General features: G+C 32.4%; 1 protein-coding gene across 2 annotated transcripts in view; it reads left to right on the top strand.

Moving 5' to 3' along the window:
* LOC101899021 (phospholipid-transporting ATPase VA) overlaps positions 1-20,493 on the top strand; it is a 46,656-nt gene that overhangs the window by 14,204 nt on the left and 11,959 nt on the right. For both annotated transcript variants that reach the window (XM_020037997.2, XM_020037996.2), the window contains exon 2: positions 17,104-17,284. In XM_020037997.2, coding sequence (XP_019893556.1) covers positions 17,104-17,284 — 181 coding nt within the window. The remainder of the gene's footprint in view (positions 1-17,103; positions 17,285-20,493) is intronic.

Below are 20,493 nucleotides of genomic sequence, written 5' to 3'. Positions count from 1 at the left end.
TTCTTTTGCCATTTCTTCTAAATCTTACATAATCATTTCCATCTCTCTAGTTTTGGATGTTACAACAAAAACTCTTCGTCGACAGTGACTTATATTGTATAAATAGAACAGTGTTGCCATTTTATTGTGGTTATAAAAACAACAATAATGGGATTGAGCATGACTATTTTGCAACAACAAAATAACTAGGGAATCCTAAATAAAATGCCAGCAGTCTTCTATTCTTACCTTAAGATATATGAAAATGTTTGTGTTGCTCGACCGACAGCACTCTTCTGACAGCTGTTAAAACTATTCCAGTGACGGCTCATTATATTGTTTCCGATGAGAAAACATTCGTTGTCCAGCAGTTTGTAAACAAAAATGATCGTGTTTACTTGCCAAAGAGATTAGCTGAAAATGTGCGCCTTCGGTTGGCCACCAGAATTCAAGCGCCGGCCATGGTGATGGTGTTGGCCGCCATAACAGCCTATGGTCGCTCTAAACACGCATTAATCGACCGTGGCATTAAATGCTGGAGGGTGTATTAAAGCATTGGGGACGTGAACACTCTGGCCGCAGACCTTGAACATTCCAACAGGACTCAGCACCATCGCACTCAAGAATGGTTACAAAATGAGGTTCCTCGCTTCATTTCCAGCGCACAATGGCCACCAAAATCCCCGGACATCAATCCGTTGGACTATTTTGTCTGGAGTATTTTGGAAAGCAAGGTTGGCACTAAAAATATCCAAGTGTCGATCACCTCAAGCAAGCGCTTCGCCGATAATGGGCCAAAATACCGCAGAGAAACGTTCGGGCAGCGTGTAACGGTTTTATTGGCCGTTTGAAGGCCATAATTCGTGCCAAAGGTGACTAATTCAAACAAATCTAAACTTATTCTAAAATTCGAAGCAATTTCCGACATTTTTCGCTTTCATTCAATAAAATTTAAAAGAAAATTGTAAAAATTATGGCGTTTGACTTTTTGCAGTTTTTTTTTGCCTCACCCAGTATGTAATATTAAATTGAAAATATATCGTCATCTTACCACCGAACGGTATCTTACTACTAGCTGACGGAGATAAAAATCCCCTTGTAGTTATCGTATTATTTATTGTATTAACACACAGGAGTGGCTATGAAGTACTTAACTGAAGCGTTGCATTACCAATGTTGTCCTTATGATTTTCACAGGTATTGATAGATATTGCTGTCAAATATTGTTCATCTTGTAATGCTAATAAAATAGCAAAAAATTTTGGAATTTATGTTCACCACAAAAATCTGAATCTATGATGGATATACATCAATGCGATACATGAGGATCGTGGACACCTTTCACTTAAATTATTTTTTAGGGTTAATAGTTTGGGCCATGTGTCACAGTCCATTTTATCGAAAAATATTACATTTACATAAAAACGATCATTATTTGCTTATTATAAAATGGTGGTGTTAAATTTTTAATTCTATGTCTTACGAAGGTCCGTCTGTTTAAATGTTGTTGTTCGTTAATTTTAAAATAATTTAAAAATAATAGTAATTGATCAATTGGTTAAAAGTTTTGTTCTGCGATTTTTACAACTTTAAATAAAGGATAATTTTTTTATGTCTGCCTTTTGTTGTTCTAACATATGCCGTTGTACAAATTCTAACGCTCATTTTTTCTTTTAATTAATCTAAAAATATCAGACAAGTAAAGTTTACAATATAAAGCTACTGATACATCCACAACAGACTCGTACTCACATTTATAACAATGTTATGTATTATTCGCCAATGCTTCAAGCTTTTATTTCTTCGGTCGTTTTTATTCTTTCTAAAGTTATTTCGGAACATACAAATGTATTTTAGGGTTAACTTATTTTCCTTAAAACATTTTATTAAAAATGCCACTTCAGTGTATTGTTGTGTGTAATAAGTTATTTTTGTTTTAATGTACATTCCCTGCTCAAGGTGCTACTTGCGTGCGTGACTCCCTCTTAAATAGCATCTCACAACAATGGCTGGTCATTTTTGGCAATGCCACACAACAACCATCCATTAAAGGTAGGTTAAATAATCTGAATCGGAATCTGTTGTTGAAAGTTGTATTCGGGCCTTCTTTGTTGACAAACAAGACATGTGTTTGACTTCAAGTTCGTTAGTTTATTCAAACAATGACATAGCTTTGGGGTTTCTAACCAATTCATTTGGACTATTTTGCTTATCCACAAAGAAACTCATGGACAGACAGATATACTCGGCATATAGTAAAAGAACAAGAAATCTTGTAATGCGTAATCACGTACACACATATCTATGTGTGTATATTGTTCGCCAAGTTAATGTATGTGTCATAACAATACGAATTCATTACTCCATACTATTTAACGTAGCTTACTTAGATGCTTCTGTTTTGTACCTCTGAAACACTTCAGATCTGGTATCATGAATTGCATCAACAACGTCTTATTTTATGGTGCACATGGTGTAAGAAGACTTTCCTTAGAAACTCTATTTCGGGTTTATCCAGCTGCTTATGATATATCATATACGAGGCAGGACTTTTCTCTGCATCTAATCATGATGGGCTGTAAGGTTAGGCCGCTCTGCAATCTTGGCGTCATAATGGAAATATCCAGACAACTATGGCATTCTCCACTTTACCGGGGGGGCGTGTTCTTATTTATCATACAAAAAACTTATCTCTTTGCTCAGCCAGCGTCAGTGGTAGAATGGAGGAATGAAATTGCCAATGTAGATAACATCTACGCAACAGCCCCATCTCAGTCAGCATTTTTGAAAATGTTGCGCTATTAAAAAGCTGAAAAATGAGCACATTTTCTGATCATAAAAGACACATTAGTCGGGAGAAAAACGTGACCTACCGCAACTCATCGAAATAAATCACTTATAAGTCTTCCTCTAGATTAGTTAAGAGTTTTTTTTCCACCATTTTCTGATCGTTCTATAAATCTTTTTTGAATCGTTATATAATCGTTCATTGCGATAATACTCTAAATTGGTGAATCTTTTTCGAGTATTTTTTAAGTCATTTTTTGAACATTTATGAGTCCTTAGTGTCATATATCACTCATATGTATATTCATTTAGAAGTCTGTTTTAAGTCACCTTTGTCTTATATTCGAGTGATTTATGAGTCTTATATGAGTGTTTGCGATTCTACGAATCACGTACGTGATTTCTAAATATTCGGATGAACCGTGAAAAAAAGAATATGCTTAATAGGTTTATATAAAAGTTTATTTAAAATAAAAATAATTCATAATTATAATTTGTACTAGTATTTTACATGTTCATTTCCATGTGTAATATAATAACATCCTTAATTTCAATAAATGCCATTTTTTGACTTAGTAAAAAAAAAATAAAGTGAAAAATTAAAAATCAACAAATAAAAAATCAGGAACAGTAATCGGAACTTTTTCTTTTTGTAACTCGGTCTCTAACGTGAACGAAATGTTTCTGAAGGATTGTGTTCATATCCTTGTCGTTGCTAATGTATTTGGGATGACAAATATCTGAAATAAACTATGTAAAAGTCTGTCCATTTTACTAATTCTTTATATATGTGTTAAAAGGATAAAATTACTTTAGATTACTGTCACCAAATTTCACTTTCTGCACTCAGCTTTACACTGGTCCTCTCTCAGCTGTATTGGCAGGCTAATTTATCTAAAAAAACTTTCGTACGGCAGCCCGAAGGAATTATGGGGGTCCTTCGTCGCTGGTTTTTGTAATAAACTCTTTCTGAAAATAGATTATCAAATAATCATATAAGTATTCATAGTTTTAGTAAAATTGAGAATTAATCATTCAAAGACACAATTTTCTATAATTAAAAAATTGTTTAAGTACTGTCTCATTTTGCTGCAACAATTCTTCGAAGGCCTAAAAATCCTTTTTGTCATCCGTTTTATTTTAGCTTTTTCTATTTTTTTAAATTGACTCGCTGACATTGTTCTTTATAAAAGTTAATAAATTAATAAATAAAAAAATACTTTTTAATATATATTTTTTTCACTTTTCAATATTATACACTTTTACTGTTGACAACTCCACGCACTATTTAAAATGAACAATAAGTCAACTTTTTATAGCCACTCCAGAAACGCAACAATATGTCACAATATGCATAACATAACAAGCAGCATTTAAGCCCTTATCTGTTCAAAATATGATAAAAAATACATAATTATGACACTTTTAAAGCAGCTGCATAATCTTTTTACGACTAATCATTTTCAATATCTAGATGATTGCAATACGATAAAAGATAACGAAAAAATAGTCACATTTTGCAGATCTCAATGATTGATTTGCGATTACCCTACATTTTGTTGATGTATATTATGTCTTTTTACTCATTAGAGAGAGTCCTTCTCGCGTTGCTTTTCAATCATTTTTTGATCACCGAAAGGACACAAAAAGTGATATTTTCCAAAAACAATCTTCCAATCAATCAAATTAGATGTAATTTCAAGTCAGAAGTTTACTTATCAGATTGTCATTTCTGAACGTACAAACTCTTCATGTAAAATTTTTTTCATATCCTTTGATATAGCTAACATATCGCGGTACTGATTTTCCGCATTTTGAAGGTTTTAACCGTAATTTCGGTATGGAAATTGTTGTTCTTGGATATCTTGGTTTCTTGTAGACTGAAAATTCTCCTAAAGAGGAACAGTTAATGTCTGTCCGCGTCTCGACATAAGCTTAACAAGCTGTTCCGACTCCGGTTGTTTTGATCCATTACACCGACTTATCTTCTCTTTGCATTACCAATAGGCTAAAAAGTGGGCTTATCCATAAAAATCAAAGCAAAATGACTAGAAGAAACTTCATATGCCTTCCTTCACTCGTTATTATGTAATGCCACGTTTATGTTAGAACTTTTTGTAGGGTTAACCTATTTTGAGAGGATTTATTTGAAGTAAAAGTAATGTATATGACAATTTAAATCCAAATCAAGTGGGTTAACCCTCATATATATAAACGTACTGTAACTCTCATAAAAGTTAAAAAAAGTTCAATTAATTTCTTTAAACATCAGTATAACTATCCTTGCCCTCTTCCAATTTGACAAACCCAAACAGTTATTGGCAGTCCTTACCTACTGACTTCATACAGATTGTCAATTGTAGTAGTTTTCATTCATTTATTATGCCACTCGAATAAGGGTTACCTTCTTCTTTGACTTTGCTTTTTGTGAAGCGTAGTCTCGAAATCATGCAACAAAAGTTTTCTTGGAGAATGGCGTTGTTAATTATTCACGTTGTTTGTGTGGTGTTCTGGAAGGCAGACCTCCCCAATAATTGTTGGTAGAAAGCAATAACCATGTAAAACAATTCAATAACATTTGATTTAAGGGTAAACAAAGTCAATGTTAAATTTAAATCACAAATACATTTTCTAGTTATCTCAGTAGGAGAGGAGATATGTACTTTATATGTTTAAAGTTTAAAAGCCATTTCTCACGACTTAATTTGTTTACTACGTGTTTGATTATATTGACGACAATATCCCACTGATTATTTTTTTGTAGCAGCCCTACAATTATTGCATAATAAGCTGGTCGAGTAGCAATTCCATTTCAAAAAAAAAAAAAAAAAAAAAAAAATATATATATATATATATATATATATATATATATATATATATATATATATATACACTGGTGGCCAAAACTAAAGCAACTGAAATTACAAAGAGAATGACTGCCCTGTAACTTTTTCAAAAATTAAGAAAATGAGAAAGTTTTTCTTGTTTTAATTTAGGTACTGTATTCACTTTTTAAAAACCTAAAACATAAAACCAAAATTCATTTTTATATAAAAAATAATGTTTGGTAAAGTCAATTAACCGGATTTTGGCTTGGACAAAACAAAAGCAACTCTGTTGTACATGCATATAACCGCTGCAATTTCAGTTGTTTTTACTGAGATATTTATCGCTTTTTGCTTCCTTCGACAATTTCGCTTGTCATAAATCCTTTTTGAGAAGTTTTTTACAACAGTATGGGTTTTTCTTTTCGTTGTTTAAGTACTGCCCAAAAAATTTAAAAAAATTGTTAGAAGCAAATACAGTACCTGAATAAAACAGCAAATTATCAGTGACTATCAAAACAACATATCACAGAAAATGATTTCCGAGAAATATTTCATAAATATTTATGTGATTTCATAATTATTTCTGTATACTAAGTCGGTTTTTTTGAAACTGGATCTGTAGTAACAGTCCATAACGGATGAAGGCCGTGAAAAACTTCAGCCCGTACTGATCCACAAATTGTGACAGAAATAAAAAACAACTATTTAAGACTTCAACTGGATTGGTAAGAGAGCAATCATTGGATATAAGCTCGAGATCAGTGCGTAGACGAGTAGTGGCAGCTGGTCTGCATGCCCGTAAGACATCAAAAAACCATTTATATCTGAAAAAAATCAAAAAGGCTTTCGGAAACGATAATATTAAGTGGAATCAAGTTCAATGGAAAAAACATTATTTCTGGGATGAGTCCACGTTTAATATTAAAGGCTCAGACGTGAAAAATTTTACGGTGAGAAGACCAAAAAATTAAGGACTCAAGCCGCAGTGTTGCAAAGGTACTGTGAAGCATGAGGGAGGGTCAAAAATGGCGTGGCGCTGTTTTTCTTTCTATGGACTTGGGCCTATCCATAAAATAAAGAAAGTTGTGGATCGGTTTGTTTACAAATATGTGTTGGACATCACGTTGTTCCCTTACACTGAGTAAAATATTCGGCTGATTTGGGTGTTTCAGCATGACAATGATCCCAAACTTGTATCAAAACTTGTCAAATATTGGTTGCGGAAGTCAAAAATTCATGTTTTGCCGACACAATCACCTGACCTAAACTCCTTAGAAAACCTTGGGAGTGTCGTAGATAGGAAGATCAAGAGAGATTCGGAAATAAATAAGCACAATATTTTCTAAAGAATTCGGGGTGCCTGGGAAAGCACACCCAAGGATCAAATTGAGCGTATATATATATATATATATATATGTTAACACTTTACTGCCAAAATTTCTAGCATGCATTCGCGTAATGCGTATTTTCTTAATCAATTACTTGATTTTATACCAAATATTTTATTGCTACACGAATTCCATGATGGACCCCACAAAGTATATATTTTGTGGATCAGTGTATAAATCTAAGTCAATTTAGCGAATTGAGAAATTTTTGCACACCTTTCGCATTCTGTATTTTGATGATTTTAGCGACAATATACACCGGAATTATTTCGAATATCATATTGGAAGTACGTGATGGGTTTTACAGCCTATAACAGAAAATTTTCTATGCAGGTCCACTCATTCATATATATACATCCCTTTGTTCGGTATATTTATGATATTAGAAAAATTTTTCACCGGAATCGCTTCAAATTTTGTGTTTGAAAATCTTTATGGCTACGGGTAATACAGCGTATGACCCCAAATAATACATCCTCAAATTACGGTACCTCCCACAAATAACATGTACATGCCGGTAGCGACATTATTCACCGGAATTGTTTCAAATTTCATACTTGAAGTTCGGAATCGGTACTGCAACCGATGTCAAAACACCCTGAAGCGGTTTCATTTAAATAAGGCTTGTATTTTTCTTCAAATACTTGTACCCAAAACGTTATGACTACAGTGAACCTATGTATATATGACACGCCAACATTTGCCACATTGAAATAATAGTTAAAGCCCCTAAATATAATTATATATTCCTTTAAAATTTGTAAGTAGTGAGTAACGGCAGCACGTCCGACTGCAAAAAAATTGTTTCGAAAAACCCAAAAATAAATAATAAGACGATACGAGTAAAAATATAGAAGCTGTTATTAGTGACCAAGTAATAACTATTAATTTCGGGCAACATGTCCTAGTAAAGAGAATGGGCTAGTAGTTTGATTTGATTTGCAAAATAAATAAGTAAATATGGGTACGAAATCATATTTCTTTTGAAAATACGGACACTCTAATATTGTATATAATATGATACGGTTAATTTGTTTCTTTATTGGTTTAGAGACCCAGACATTTGAGACAAACATATGTGAGATTAGGTTTTCCTTGGGTTTGTTAGGAATGTAGAAAAAGTGACAGTTTACCGAATAATTATCTTAATACACGCAATGTATTAACGATATGAAATTGTAACTTTTGTTATTAAAAACCACTTAATCCATATATCTAGCAAAACCCACATGGCATAACAATTCACGTCACACGCAAGAGGATGGTCGTCGGTAATGTCAGTCTATGTAGTACATGCTTGTACATATTAGGCTCATAGATGTACATGGGTTTTGATGTAGTTAATTCTCTATGAATCATGAGTTGGGAGAAAAAATATTAACTTATTTCCTCAAGAATTGTCATATGCCAAAGTATGCCAAAAATACATGTCGTTTTAATTCTCTTATCTGCTCAACATAACAGATAGTTAAGTTACAGCAAATAAAAATTGTGTTATACTTGAAAAAAAAAAAAAACAATTTTAAAAACTGTCTATTTTTATTTCGTTTCACATACTTCCCACAAATACAAAAACAAAAACGCACTGAAACGATACAAAACGATATTAAAGAATTGCACTTAAATTAAAATTAAAAAATCATTGCATAATCAAATTATGTTTCATTTTACGGGCATAAATTGTCACTCAAATAGCTAATTGAAATATTTAAAGCGAACACAAGATAACACAGTTCCAGAATGCTCCAATTCGAGTGGTACTTCTGATAGTGAAAGAAGGACTCAAGCATACTCTACTATATGCTTTACTCGTTTTTGAATGGGAGTAACATTTGTTTGAAATGGATCAGATTTGACTCCCGCTAAGTACAATTTTTTCCATCATGGCTTTTGTATCACAATCTACCCCCACAAAATATGGAAATAAAATGTTGTTATTTTAATAGCCTTAGTCGTAACATTTAATCAAATTGTAGGATTAACTTCATATTTAATGTGGGTTAGCTAATTGTTTCTTAGGGAGTTGTTTTTCTAAAACTTTCATTAATAAAAACTGGGTTTCTTAATAAATGTTTGTCAATTATTCTTACAAGCGCACGTTGATAAATGAGTAAAAAAGTATTTGCTTTTTTATAATAATTACTCTAATTGTTCCAATAACAGCAGCGGATAGTGTAACCGCTGCTGTTATTGAACTCGCAACACTATTTTTTAGTTAAATGCACACTGTGTCATGTCCGTCAAGATAAATTTAAATGTAATTTGTAAAGACACAAACCAACGTAATTTTTTATCCGGCTCAGAAAGAGTTAATAAAGAGAGAGAGAGAGGGAGAGGTAGTAATCCAGATTCAAATTAAAGGTGTTTTAATTCATTTTAGTTATACAGAAACAGAAAACAGATATACAAGGTCCATATATTCGGAAAAGTACTCCTCGAGACCCAAGCCCTTCAGTGGGCCCTGTTATCTGTCAATGAATTCTATTTTAAATAGAGATTTAAAATTTTCAAACCTATTTAACGTATTTTTTATTTATACCCTCCACCATTGTATCACCTCGAAATATACATTTTAGACCCGACAAAGTATATATATTCTGGTTCACGTTTTGGTATAGCTCCCATTCCTATTTTCGGTATTTTGCTGATTTAAGCGAATACCTCCCGGTATTCGGTATTTTGATGATTTTAGCGACATTATTCACCGGTTTTTTTTTCAAGTTTCGCAATTGAATATTGTAATGGCGTATGACAAAAGTTGTCTATGAAGGTCCACGTCGATGTATAGACCCTTATATAACTATCGAATGCACCCAACCTCAATCATTTCCAACCCTTGCCGACCGAGGGGGCGACCATCCCCATACGTAGGGATCGCGTACACATCATGATCGGCACCATTCTGTTTTATATATATATATATATATATATATATATATATATATATATATATATATATATATATATATGTATATATATATATATATCAAGTTACAGATTAAACAATTCCGGATATGACCCCACCTTGGGGAACCCCCTGCTTTACTTTACGAGGCTTGGACTTCTTGTTCCGGAATTCTACCTAAGACTGTTGTCCACACATATAATTGACAATCCAACATTTCAAACACGGAAGGAGTTTAGTATTCTCGATGTCCTCCAACAGCACGGCATGATTGACGGATCAAAGGCCTTTGATAAGTTTTTATACCCTCAGCCATATGGCTACAGAGGGTATATATATTTGATACGGTCAAAATGTGCCTAGTCGAAATAACGGTTTTAGAGCCTAGATCTCTTTGGACCAAATACATACGTTTCAGGACATTTGGAGTTGATCTAGCGATGTCCGTCCGTCCGTCTGTCTGTCTCGCTGGTGCGCTCGATAACTCTCGAAGGGAGTATCTATTTTATATATATCTTTTTATATATATATTTTTATATATATATTTTTATATATATATTTTTATATATTATATGAAAAATATATATATTTTATATATATATTTTTTTTCAAACTTAGATTGAGCTCGGAGATGAGCAATATCGGTCCACCCCTTCTGGTACCTCCCCCACAAATGGTCGAAATTTTCAAAGAATATATTTTTTGCTAAAGAGACACTATAATCCGACTTTGCTCCAACTTTAAAAATTCTAATATTTGCATCAGCGCTGCGTCAGGTGCAAAATGAACAATATCGGTCCATTCCATCAAGTACCTACCCCACAAAGGTTCAACATTTTGAATATTTACAACTTTTAAAAAATGTGATGTAACAATGTGATTGTCTTCAAATTTCATACATTCCAATATTTTTATAAACCCAAGATCTGGATGGATGGAATATATCGGTCTACTCCTTCTGGTACCTCCTCTACAAAATTTCAAATTTCACACATACAAACATTTTTGCTAACACAATATCTGTTGTGAAGATAATGTATATTTGTAAACCCCTTCTGGTACCTCACTCACAAAGGGTGACAATTTTCAATACTTTTAATACTTTAACTTGCGAAACAATTCAGCGATTTTTTACAACAAAATGTTCGATTTTATTGTAAAATTGCCCATACCAATATTTTTATATGTATTAGAGGAAGCGTGAAAATGGAATACTTCGGTCTACTATATCTGGTACCTCACGCACATGTTCACATTTTCTAAAAAATTATCATATAAAGTGATGAATATAGTCCAAACCTGGCACGTCGTAATATTTATATCATATTTATTTAGGTCCGATTCGAAATGACCAATACTGGCCCATACCTTCAGAACCTACGCCATAGAGGGTCAATAATTTGAATAATCATAACGGAAGTCAAAATATTTTTAAATAATCGAACATTGGCTGAGGGTATACATCTGTCGTCAAAACCGACAAACACTTTTTAACTTGTTTTATTTAATTTTCGGATAGTGTATGTAAAGTCAAAAACTGAAGTAATTTATTTTTGACACACTTTGTTTTTTTTTACATTGAATTTTGTTACATTGAAAAATGTTAATATTGTAGAATTATATTATTGAATTAACTATTTGTGTCTTAACTATTCCAATTTACAATTTTAATTTATGGAAATTTTGCCATGATTTATTTTGGTAGTACAAGTTACTGCAGCATTTTACTTGACACATTTGGGCCAACAACAGTAATCCTGTTATTTGAACGAACCCTCTTAACTTGTATTTTTTTGAATTAGGAAACTTTAGTCTAAGTCATAATTATAACTATACATTTTAGTAGTTCCAACTTGTGTATTTCAACATAAGAAGTTAGGGTGTCTTACTACTTAATTTATAGTTAATATTATTTAGTTTATAGTTAATATTATTGAAAAAATAAAACAAAAAATCTCTTGGTTTGTAGGACAATTTAACTATACGCCTGAAGTGGATATTATTAGGGATTAAGAAAATGTCATGACAATAAATAAATGATAAAAATAATAAGCAAAATATAAATTAAAACTTAAAAAAATAGTTTGTTTTTTTACTTAAATTAATTTATTTATTTTGTATTTTTACCAAAATCTCCTTAAAAATAATAAGCATTAATGGAAAAATGGAACATAAGCATTAATGGAAAACGTACATTTTATCATATATTTCATTTCAGTAGAAAATGTGCGAATACTTAACTTAAGTTTTAATTTCCACAAAAAACATTGTTCATTCGTTTCAGTGTTTACATTAAGTTCATATTGTTATTCTTTCTTTATTAAGGGATACTTTATCACTTATAATTATAGTTCGATGCTCTGCTCCTTGTTTCAGTATGGTCTCTTTGATTATACGCTTTAATGACATAGGTCATATTCATGAAAGGTCATGTCATTTATTTAATGGTACGATGGTGTTAACCAAGGAAATCGCTTTCACTAATTTAAGCTAAGAAACATACATACATTTTTATAATTGTCCGTAATGATATATAGTGATAGAAGTGACAAGTCGGAAATAATTTTGACACATACAATTGTTGCCATATATCTTCTCCATGATTCAAATTCGAAATTTCAATACGTATAACTATTTAAATAATTGCTTGTTCTACAATATATCTACCTTCTTCCAAAATATGGTTTGTTAACAACAAATACGATCAAAATGCAGTACGTTCGGACAGGCTGAATTCTCTGTACCCTCTACACTAAGGAAAGCATAACCTTTTAAAATAGTTGTTGTTATCTGCGAATTTTAAATGTCCAATTTGAAACAATCCCTTTGAAAAATGTGGCTAAAATCATCAGAATACCAAATATGTGGATATATCGGTATATGGGGAATATAAACAAAAAAAATGGATCTATTCAGACAATTTACTGCCACTAGAGATAGAACCCATTTCAAACAATACATACGGAATTTTGAACGATTCCGCTAAAAAAATTCACTACAATTTTCAGAATACCGAATATTGGAAGTTTTTGCTATATGGGGGCTATAGGGAACCGTGTAAAAGTTCTGCCACAGAAGTAAGAATGTATTTTGAACTCCAAGTTCCGAATTTTAAATAATTCTTATAGAAATTTTGACTTAAAACACAAATACCGAATATAACACATAAATAGCAAGAGAAGTACCTCCATCGAATTTAATGGAAATCGATACTGATTACTACATAGTTCCCATATAATAGTTCCATTAGATTCCAAATTTCCACCGTTCTAAAGCCGTTATAGGCTTTGGTATAATTCCAAACGGCTTGAGCTGTAAATATGCATAGTGGCGCATAGTTGACCCCGCCCGATATTTGTTCTTTCTTTACTGATACAGTTTATGTGTCTGTCTGCCTGCTGTTGTTAGTAGAATGTCTACAATTATTTCTAATAACTTTTTGTGATTTTATTGATTGAAGTTTTCTTGTGTATGCACATTTCAATTTCAGTATATTTAACTGAAATTCAGTATAGAATTGCTCCTATTCTATGCAGTAATATTTTCATTTCTAGCAAATACAAGCGGAACCTGACACTTGGTCAGAAAAGAAAAAGAATATATTGGAAAGAATCCACACTCGCTGTAAATGGAAACAGATCTTTAAAACACCTCCAGCACGAAAGTCAAAACAAGAACGAACTACCAATACCTAATGTCCGTGATACATAAACGTGATATAGCAAAACAGCACACGTAACTCATAATATTTATGTATATGATAATAGCAATGGTGAGATTGTCGTCTGTTGTATGTATCGTTCGTACAGTTTGTTCACAATACCTACATATCAGACAATTTAAGAATCAAAAGACCAGTGTTAATCATAGCCTTTTCGAATTCCACAACTACTCAAAGTAATGACTTGTGATGGTCTAAACACCACAAACCAGTAGCACATTTAGAGACAATTATATTGGCCATGACATTCACTTGCTGACCTTGTTATTTGTGTTAAACGGTAAAACTCAGACAGAACTACAAATATATAAGAAAAAAATATTAAAATGTTACATGCAATAAATTCATGATATCAAAATCCTTTAAGTGTGTGCGACCTGAACATGAGGATGTGGAACGAAGATTCGATGATAAATATATTCTTCATCTTTGGTAAAGAAGCAATTTTATACAATTGTCATAATTGGGAAAATGTTTACTTTGGTAAACTTACACACATCAATTTATACAAAGAGAAATTGCCAATACTGTCATGGATTGAAAATAAAAAACATAAAATCATTCTTGTAACAAAACCTTTCCAACACTTTCTTGAAAGGAGATTATTTTACTTTTCTTAAATCTGATACAAACTCCCGATTAACTTATTTTGTAAACACTCAAACACTTATTAAACGCATATCAATAAAATCTAGCAACGTCATGCCACCAAATCTTATCCATAGGGAATTAGACAAATGAACTTGAATCACATTGTGGTAATTAAGTGCGCGACCAGACCAAGATATGTCAAACAGATGAAATAAATTACAGTTAAGGTAAGAAAATTCCCATGCGACATGGGTAATGTGGTTGGGCAGGGGGCAAAAGTGACCAATTGCCGCGATGTTACCCGAGGGGCCATGAGTGTTAAAAGCGATTGAACATGTGCGCGTAAATGCAGGTGTTAAACTTAATGCACTATTAATAGGCTTGACACCTGGAAACTTTGTCCATTAAGTGTTCTAAAGTTTTTTAAAATTAAATATTAATATTTCGATTTCAAGCCATGGCAGAATAGTTGTGTGAAATAATTTTAAATTTTATAATTTTAATTTATATATATACATTTTGATTTTTTGCCGTATCCGTATATCCATTAATTTTAATATACTTAGACCTGCGGGGTAGGTACCAAGGAGTTGTATATTCTATTTCATTTGGCATCTAAAATAATTCTTATATAAATATTACGACATGCCACGTTTTGACTATATAGATTACTTCCTTCACCTAATCGGAAATGTGTATGCATTTTCATTAAAAAATGTATATCTAGCTAGAACAGTGTGCCGATGTATTTCATTTTCAAACATCATCTTACAAAAATATTCGGATGTGCAAAGTTTAAAGAAAATTGAACGATTATATCCAATTTTGCGAAAAAAGTTTAATTAAAATTATAGCCTTTTGTGGAGGTGGTACTGGAAAAGTGAACCGCCATATCTCATATTTACATTAGATCTGTGGAAAAATGTTAATGTGTTTACAACAAGATTTACAAATTCAAATATTAGGATTTGCACGGTTTGAACGAAATTGAAATATGAAAATTTCGACCAATCCGTCAGATTAGGGTCAGATTGTCTTCAAATTTCGCACTTTGCAACACAAGATCTGGTATGAAGATGGAATATAGCGAATCACTCCATCTGGTACGTCCCCCACAAAGGGGAATAACCATTACGCTCATAACATTTGAAATAAGCATACAATTTGTTAAACATAGTATACCCCAATACTTCTCTAAAGCAGCATTTGAATATGTATTTTTTAATATGTGAAACAATTAATCAGTGTTTCTTTTAATTTCGCACAACGCAACACTTCCACCTATATCAGACCTAGAGTGATAATGGAACTTTTCGATCCACTCCTCCTGGTATCTCCCCCAAAAAAGACTTTTTTCACTATTCGTTTAAAATTGGAAATAAGTTTCAGATTCTATGCACCTCTATCAGCATTGACCAAGTGTAAAAATGGAATGCACCGGTGCACTATTTCTGGTACCACCTCCACAAAAGTTCAAAATTTTCCAAAAATCCCATATATCATACAAAGTGACGGGAGTAGTCCATATTTGGCACATCGTTATATTTATATCAAACTTGGTCTAATGCGATTTCGACAATATGAACCCACTCCTTCGGTGCCTCCGCCATAAAGAGTCAACATGTTGAATAATCATAACAAAAGTCAAAATATATTTAAACTATCAAGTGCTCTCTACTTTCTCAGCGAAAAGTCCACTTTAAATTTTTAAATTCGTTCCGTCAGTTCATGTTAGGCCTTTTTAGTACATAAAATCCACAATTTGTTCAGTTTGACAATATTATTTATCAAAAATTCATATACCGCACTAAATTTTCAGACTTTAAGTTTTTATATATTATTCAAGCTTTTTCTTTGTCGGAAAGAATAATAGGAAAAGGTTTTCCTCTTACGCCAAAAAGTCTTCAAAATCTCTCATTTTAAGTCTACCGAGGAGGGCTTTAGTAAAACCATTTCACAATTGACCCACATCCAATTTTTCTGTCTAAAACTATTTAAACGTATCCATACGTGAATCCTAGAAACCAAAAGTGACCGTAATATAAAATTTTGGGATTTCAGCTCTATCTCTTCACCCAATACCAAATATAGTTCCATTAATAATTTTCATACAATTATGGTACACATTTCCCAAACGACCTCCATATGTCCTACACGAACAGGGACCCTAATACCAAATTTCAGATTTCAATCACTATCTGATCAGCCAATACCCAATTGTACTAAATACAATACTATTAAGTACTTTTCGTGCACTTTTAGTACACATTTCCAATGCCACCTCTTTATTACAAATCTACCACCAACAGTGACCCCACAAAATATCAAAATTCTAGCTTAATCCGTACACCATCCACATTTCCAAGAATTGATTTCCAATGTAATGATTACCATTTTTTGTCACTATCCGTTCACATTATTCTAAATAGTATAAAATCTTAGTACTTTTGGTAAAAATACTTTAGAATTACGAAAACGCCTTTAGTTTGTCTATCCTACACAACATCAAGACTCTCACTGAAAATTTCCGATTTCAAGCTTCCCCAAATACCAAAGTTAATACTACTTAGTGTTTTTCGTACTTTTTAGTACGTATTAACAAATTCCCCGCTAAGTATCAGCCAAGCCGCACAAAAGGTGATCTTAATGCCCAATTTTTGAATTCCAACTCAATCGCCTATGCACGTGTTTCTATAGACGGCAATTCGAATTTCGTATAGCCCCGAATTTTTTTAAGTTTTTCAAGTTCCTCTCAAATGGTGGAGAGTATTAAAAGTTCGGCCCGTCCAAACTTTGGTGTTTTTTACTTGTTATTTATACATTGTGAACCCTCTTTTCGTCCAAGATTTTAAACACAATTTTCCTATAATTTTTTCCATTTTGTTTGCTTTTTTTGTCTTTTAGTGAAACTGAGCGTTACAAGAGATCGAAATGGCAAGATGTTCGTGTTGGCGACGTTGTACATTTGTCAAATAATGAAACAGTACCTGCTGACATACTTTTATTACGTACCAGTGATCCCCATGGAGTCTGTTATATTGACACCTGTGATTTAGACGGCGAAACAAATCTGAAAAGACGAGAGGTTAGTATACATTTCCGAAAGTCCTTACAGTATTGCATATTTTCTTATTAAAAAGAACAACAATGCAGTCAACTATGTTACTGCAGTAGTTCACAATAAACCTATTTAAATGTTATATTGCAAATTGTTTTGTATGCTATAAAAATATTCGTATAAAATTATAAATACTAGTTTTTATAATATTTTTTGCTGTCGTAACTACATACAAATCAACCTACTAACCCACTGCTTTTACAGGCACAAATCTTTTGAAATAGGTATTTATTCATTGGTATCTAAAAGTCCAAAAATTAGATTTAATTGTTCATTTTACCACAATCTATATTTTTAACTTTGTTTGCTTCTGTGATTTCTCGACAATGAGAAACTAAATTCTTTTCCTTTATAATGGGTTATACGTCGCATACAACTCCCAATTTTTGTTGGGTTGGGATATATTTCTATTTGTGCATGTACTTGTTGTAGGTTCCGATGGACAAAACGTTAAAAAAGTAACTATAGCTTGAGGTTAAGAGTACCTACTACATGGCGGTCTATTTTTAAAAGGTAGAGGGTACATCCTGGAATTATGTGACTATTAACCATGTTATACACCTAACATTAGGTAATATACGTCTAGTGATTATTATCGATTATATATCGTCCAGAAATTAGAGCTAATAAGAGAAGGCACGTGTATATTTGTAATTATTATATAAAAACGGATTTTCCTACGGATACTTTTAGTGTAAATAGAATATTAATTACTAAAATAATTAAAAAATATTGCAAGATAATTTTACAAATAATTTTGCAGATTATTTTGATTTATTAAGGCCCCATACATTTTAAAACAGTATATTTAGGTTATTTGCGATGGAACATTTTAAAACGCCGATCCGCGTATCTTCAGTTTTCAGCTCTACATTCGAAATCTACTGCATTTTTCCTGCAAACATTTTTTGTGTTACACAATAGTATCAATATTAATTTTGGGAGGAATGCTTGAAATAGGAAGAAGTTAGCAAATTATAGGCATAACCCCCGGACCCTATCGAACCTAGAGTTAAGAAGTAAAAAAGGAAACAAGTGGGCAGAAGTTCTAAGGTGTATTATTAGTAGTCGCTCTCAAACAATTTAAATGAATATCCTTTTTAACCAGTTGTTAATAGAAAGTGAATGAAGCGAATTAAAAAGTGCTAATTTTCAAACCGAGTAGGCTATAACGCCATTGAAGTTGGATTTTGTTGCAAGAATCATTGGATGAGTAAATTCTTCAAAGCGCTTGGTACTAAAGAATAACGATTGTAGTTGTGAGGTAAAATATCTAAACAAACGTCTTAAACTTTCTTAACCAATAATTCCAGACACATTACCCCTAATGGGATAGGCCGGTCTCTAAAAGAGAGAGAGAGAGAAGTTTAGCTCTATGAAAAAGAACCTAAAAAGCATACAGAACTTCCAACTTATGAGGTCCCTAAATCAATGTAAATCGTGGATCATACGCTATCTATTGTTAAGTAGTTTCAGGAAAATTATGTTTATGAAAATAATCTTAAATAGCAAAACTGAACTTAAAACATACTCAATTCTTAATCCCAAAGAATTTCAATACATATCCTTTTTCAACTTACCCTTAGAGTATGAAGCGTAAAGATTAAACACACAAGCTGTTACAACAACCCCCAAAATTCTCTCAATAACTTGAGCATCGACACTTAGATAGTAACTAAGGAATTGAGTCTGCAGCTGTTCAAGGAACGACCGCATTTTAATTCTTATGTAAACCTGGCAAACATGTTTATTTACTTGAAAATCATATGTTGGAAACTTTGAACAAGAAAATCAGTGTTAAATATCTTAAATTATCTGAAGTGATCCGGGACAGTGAACTTTTAAAGAAATATCACATCCAAGAAGTAGTAATCAAAACTTGCACAAACTCGTTGCCCTATAAAAACGCATCCCTTCCAGTTAGTGCTGATTGATTTATTATCTCTATCGGGGTAAAATTTTATACGACCTTGTGATGTTTGTCTCCTACTGTTCTATTACTCTCACACAACGATTTGTGTAAATGTTGTCGCTGACATGCTTAATTTTTTTCTTTTTTTTTGAATCAAATGGAATATATGTTTTGTTTCTTGATTGCCTGGAGGTGACTAAAAATACGTTAATATATATTTTATTTTTGACTAAAATACATGAAAAGGCAATAGGAAATTTGAAACGGGTATACGTTAGGATAAAGATATATAGATTAAAAAAAAAAACAAATTTATTAAATTTGTACACATCTTAAGTTTCGACACGATTGCACTTGAACTTTTGAAGGGATCGACCCAGATGACTAAAATTTAGATCTTGACAATATTTAGTGTGCAAGTTTTTAGAAAACAGTTTATTTTGTTCCACATGTAGTCCCTATAAACGGCACCACCCAATTTGGGGTATTTTTAGGGTTTGTTATTTAAGTGTGTCTTCTGTGTCCAGCAGTGGCTCCCGACTTCAGGATTTTTGAGCATGATTTAAGCATATTGCTATCTAGAAATTTTTCTAAAAAAGTAGAGATTAATAGACTTACTACAGCAGAGTTGTTCCGGCTTAATGTATGCCACTTAGGACATGTGAAGATATTCTCATACTCTTTTTCCTAATACAACCTAACCATTCTTTTATTTCACAAGCAATTAGCTGGTGGGAATTTACAAAATGCTTAAAATTGTACGATGAAGTACAGAAATATTATCAAACAAAGTTGACTGTATTTGAATTACTGAGGGAACTGTCATAAAAATGTTGTAAAAATGTATTATAAATCATGAATCGAGAACGGCTGGACCAATTTAACTCAAAATTTCACCCGTACTAAATGGTACTTAATTTGGTATCAGTTGGTTTTGAGTTAACGAATGGAACTGGAAATTTGAAATGCTAGTATTGGGGACACTGCTAGTAGGTATGGTTAAAATACAGGGGTTGCAAATAACAGCTGGTTCGGTTAGGAAATGTGTCATAGGAACTTCCCAATAGCTAAAATCGACTGGAATACATTTTTGAGCCTATCTCAGAACGGGGGACTATATTGAACTTTCAAAAATAACAATCATCACAGAGGTACGACTAGTGTAATTTATCTTAAATATTATGTCTTTGTGAGAAGTGGATAGAAATATTTACATCAACTATTTCCTTCCTACTAAACGATTGTAAAATTAAAAATAGGAATA

The sequence above is a fragment of the Musca domestica genome, unplaced genomic scaffold, assembly GCF_030504385.1.
Source record: "Musca domestica strain aabys unplaced genomic scaffold, Musca_domestica.polishedcontigs.V.1.1 5, whole genome shotgun sequence".
Taxonomy (NCBI): domain Eukaryota; kingdom Metazoa; phylum Arthropoda; class Insecta; order Diptera; family Muscidae; genus Musca; species Musca domestica.
Note: the sequence above shows the minus strand (reverse complement) of the source record. Positions and strands in the feature narration are given on the sequence as shown.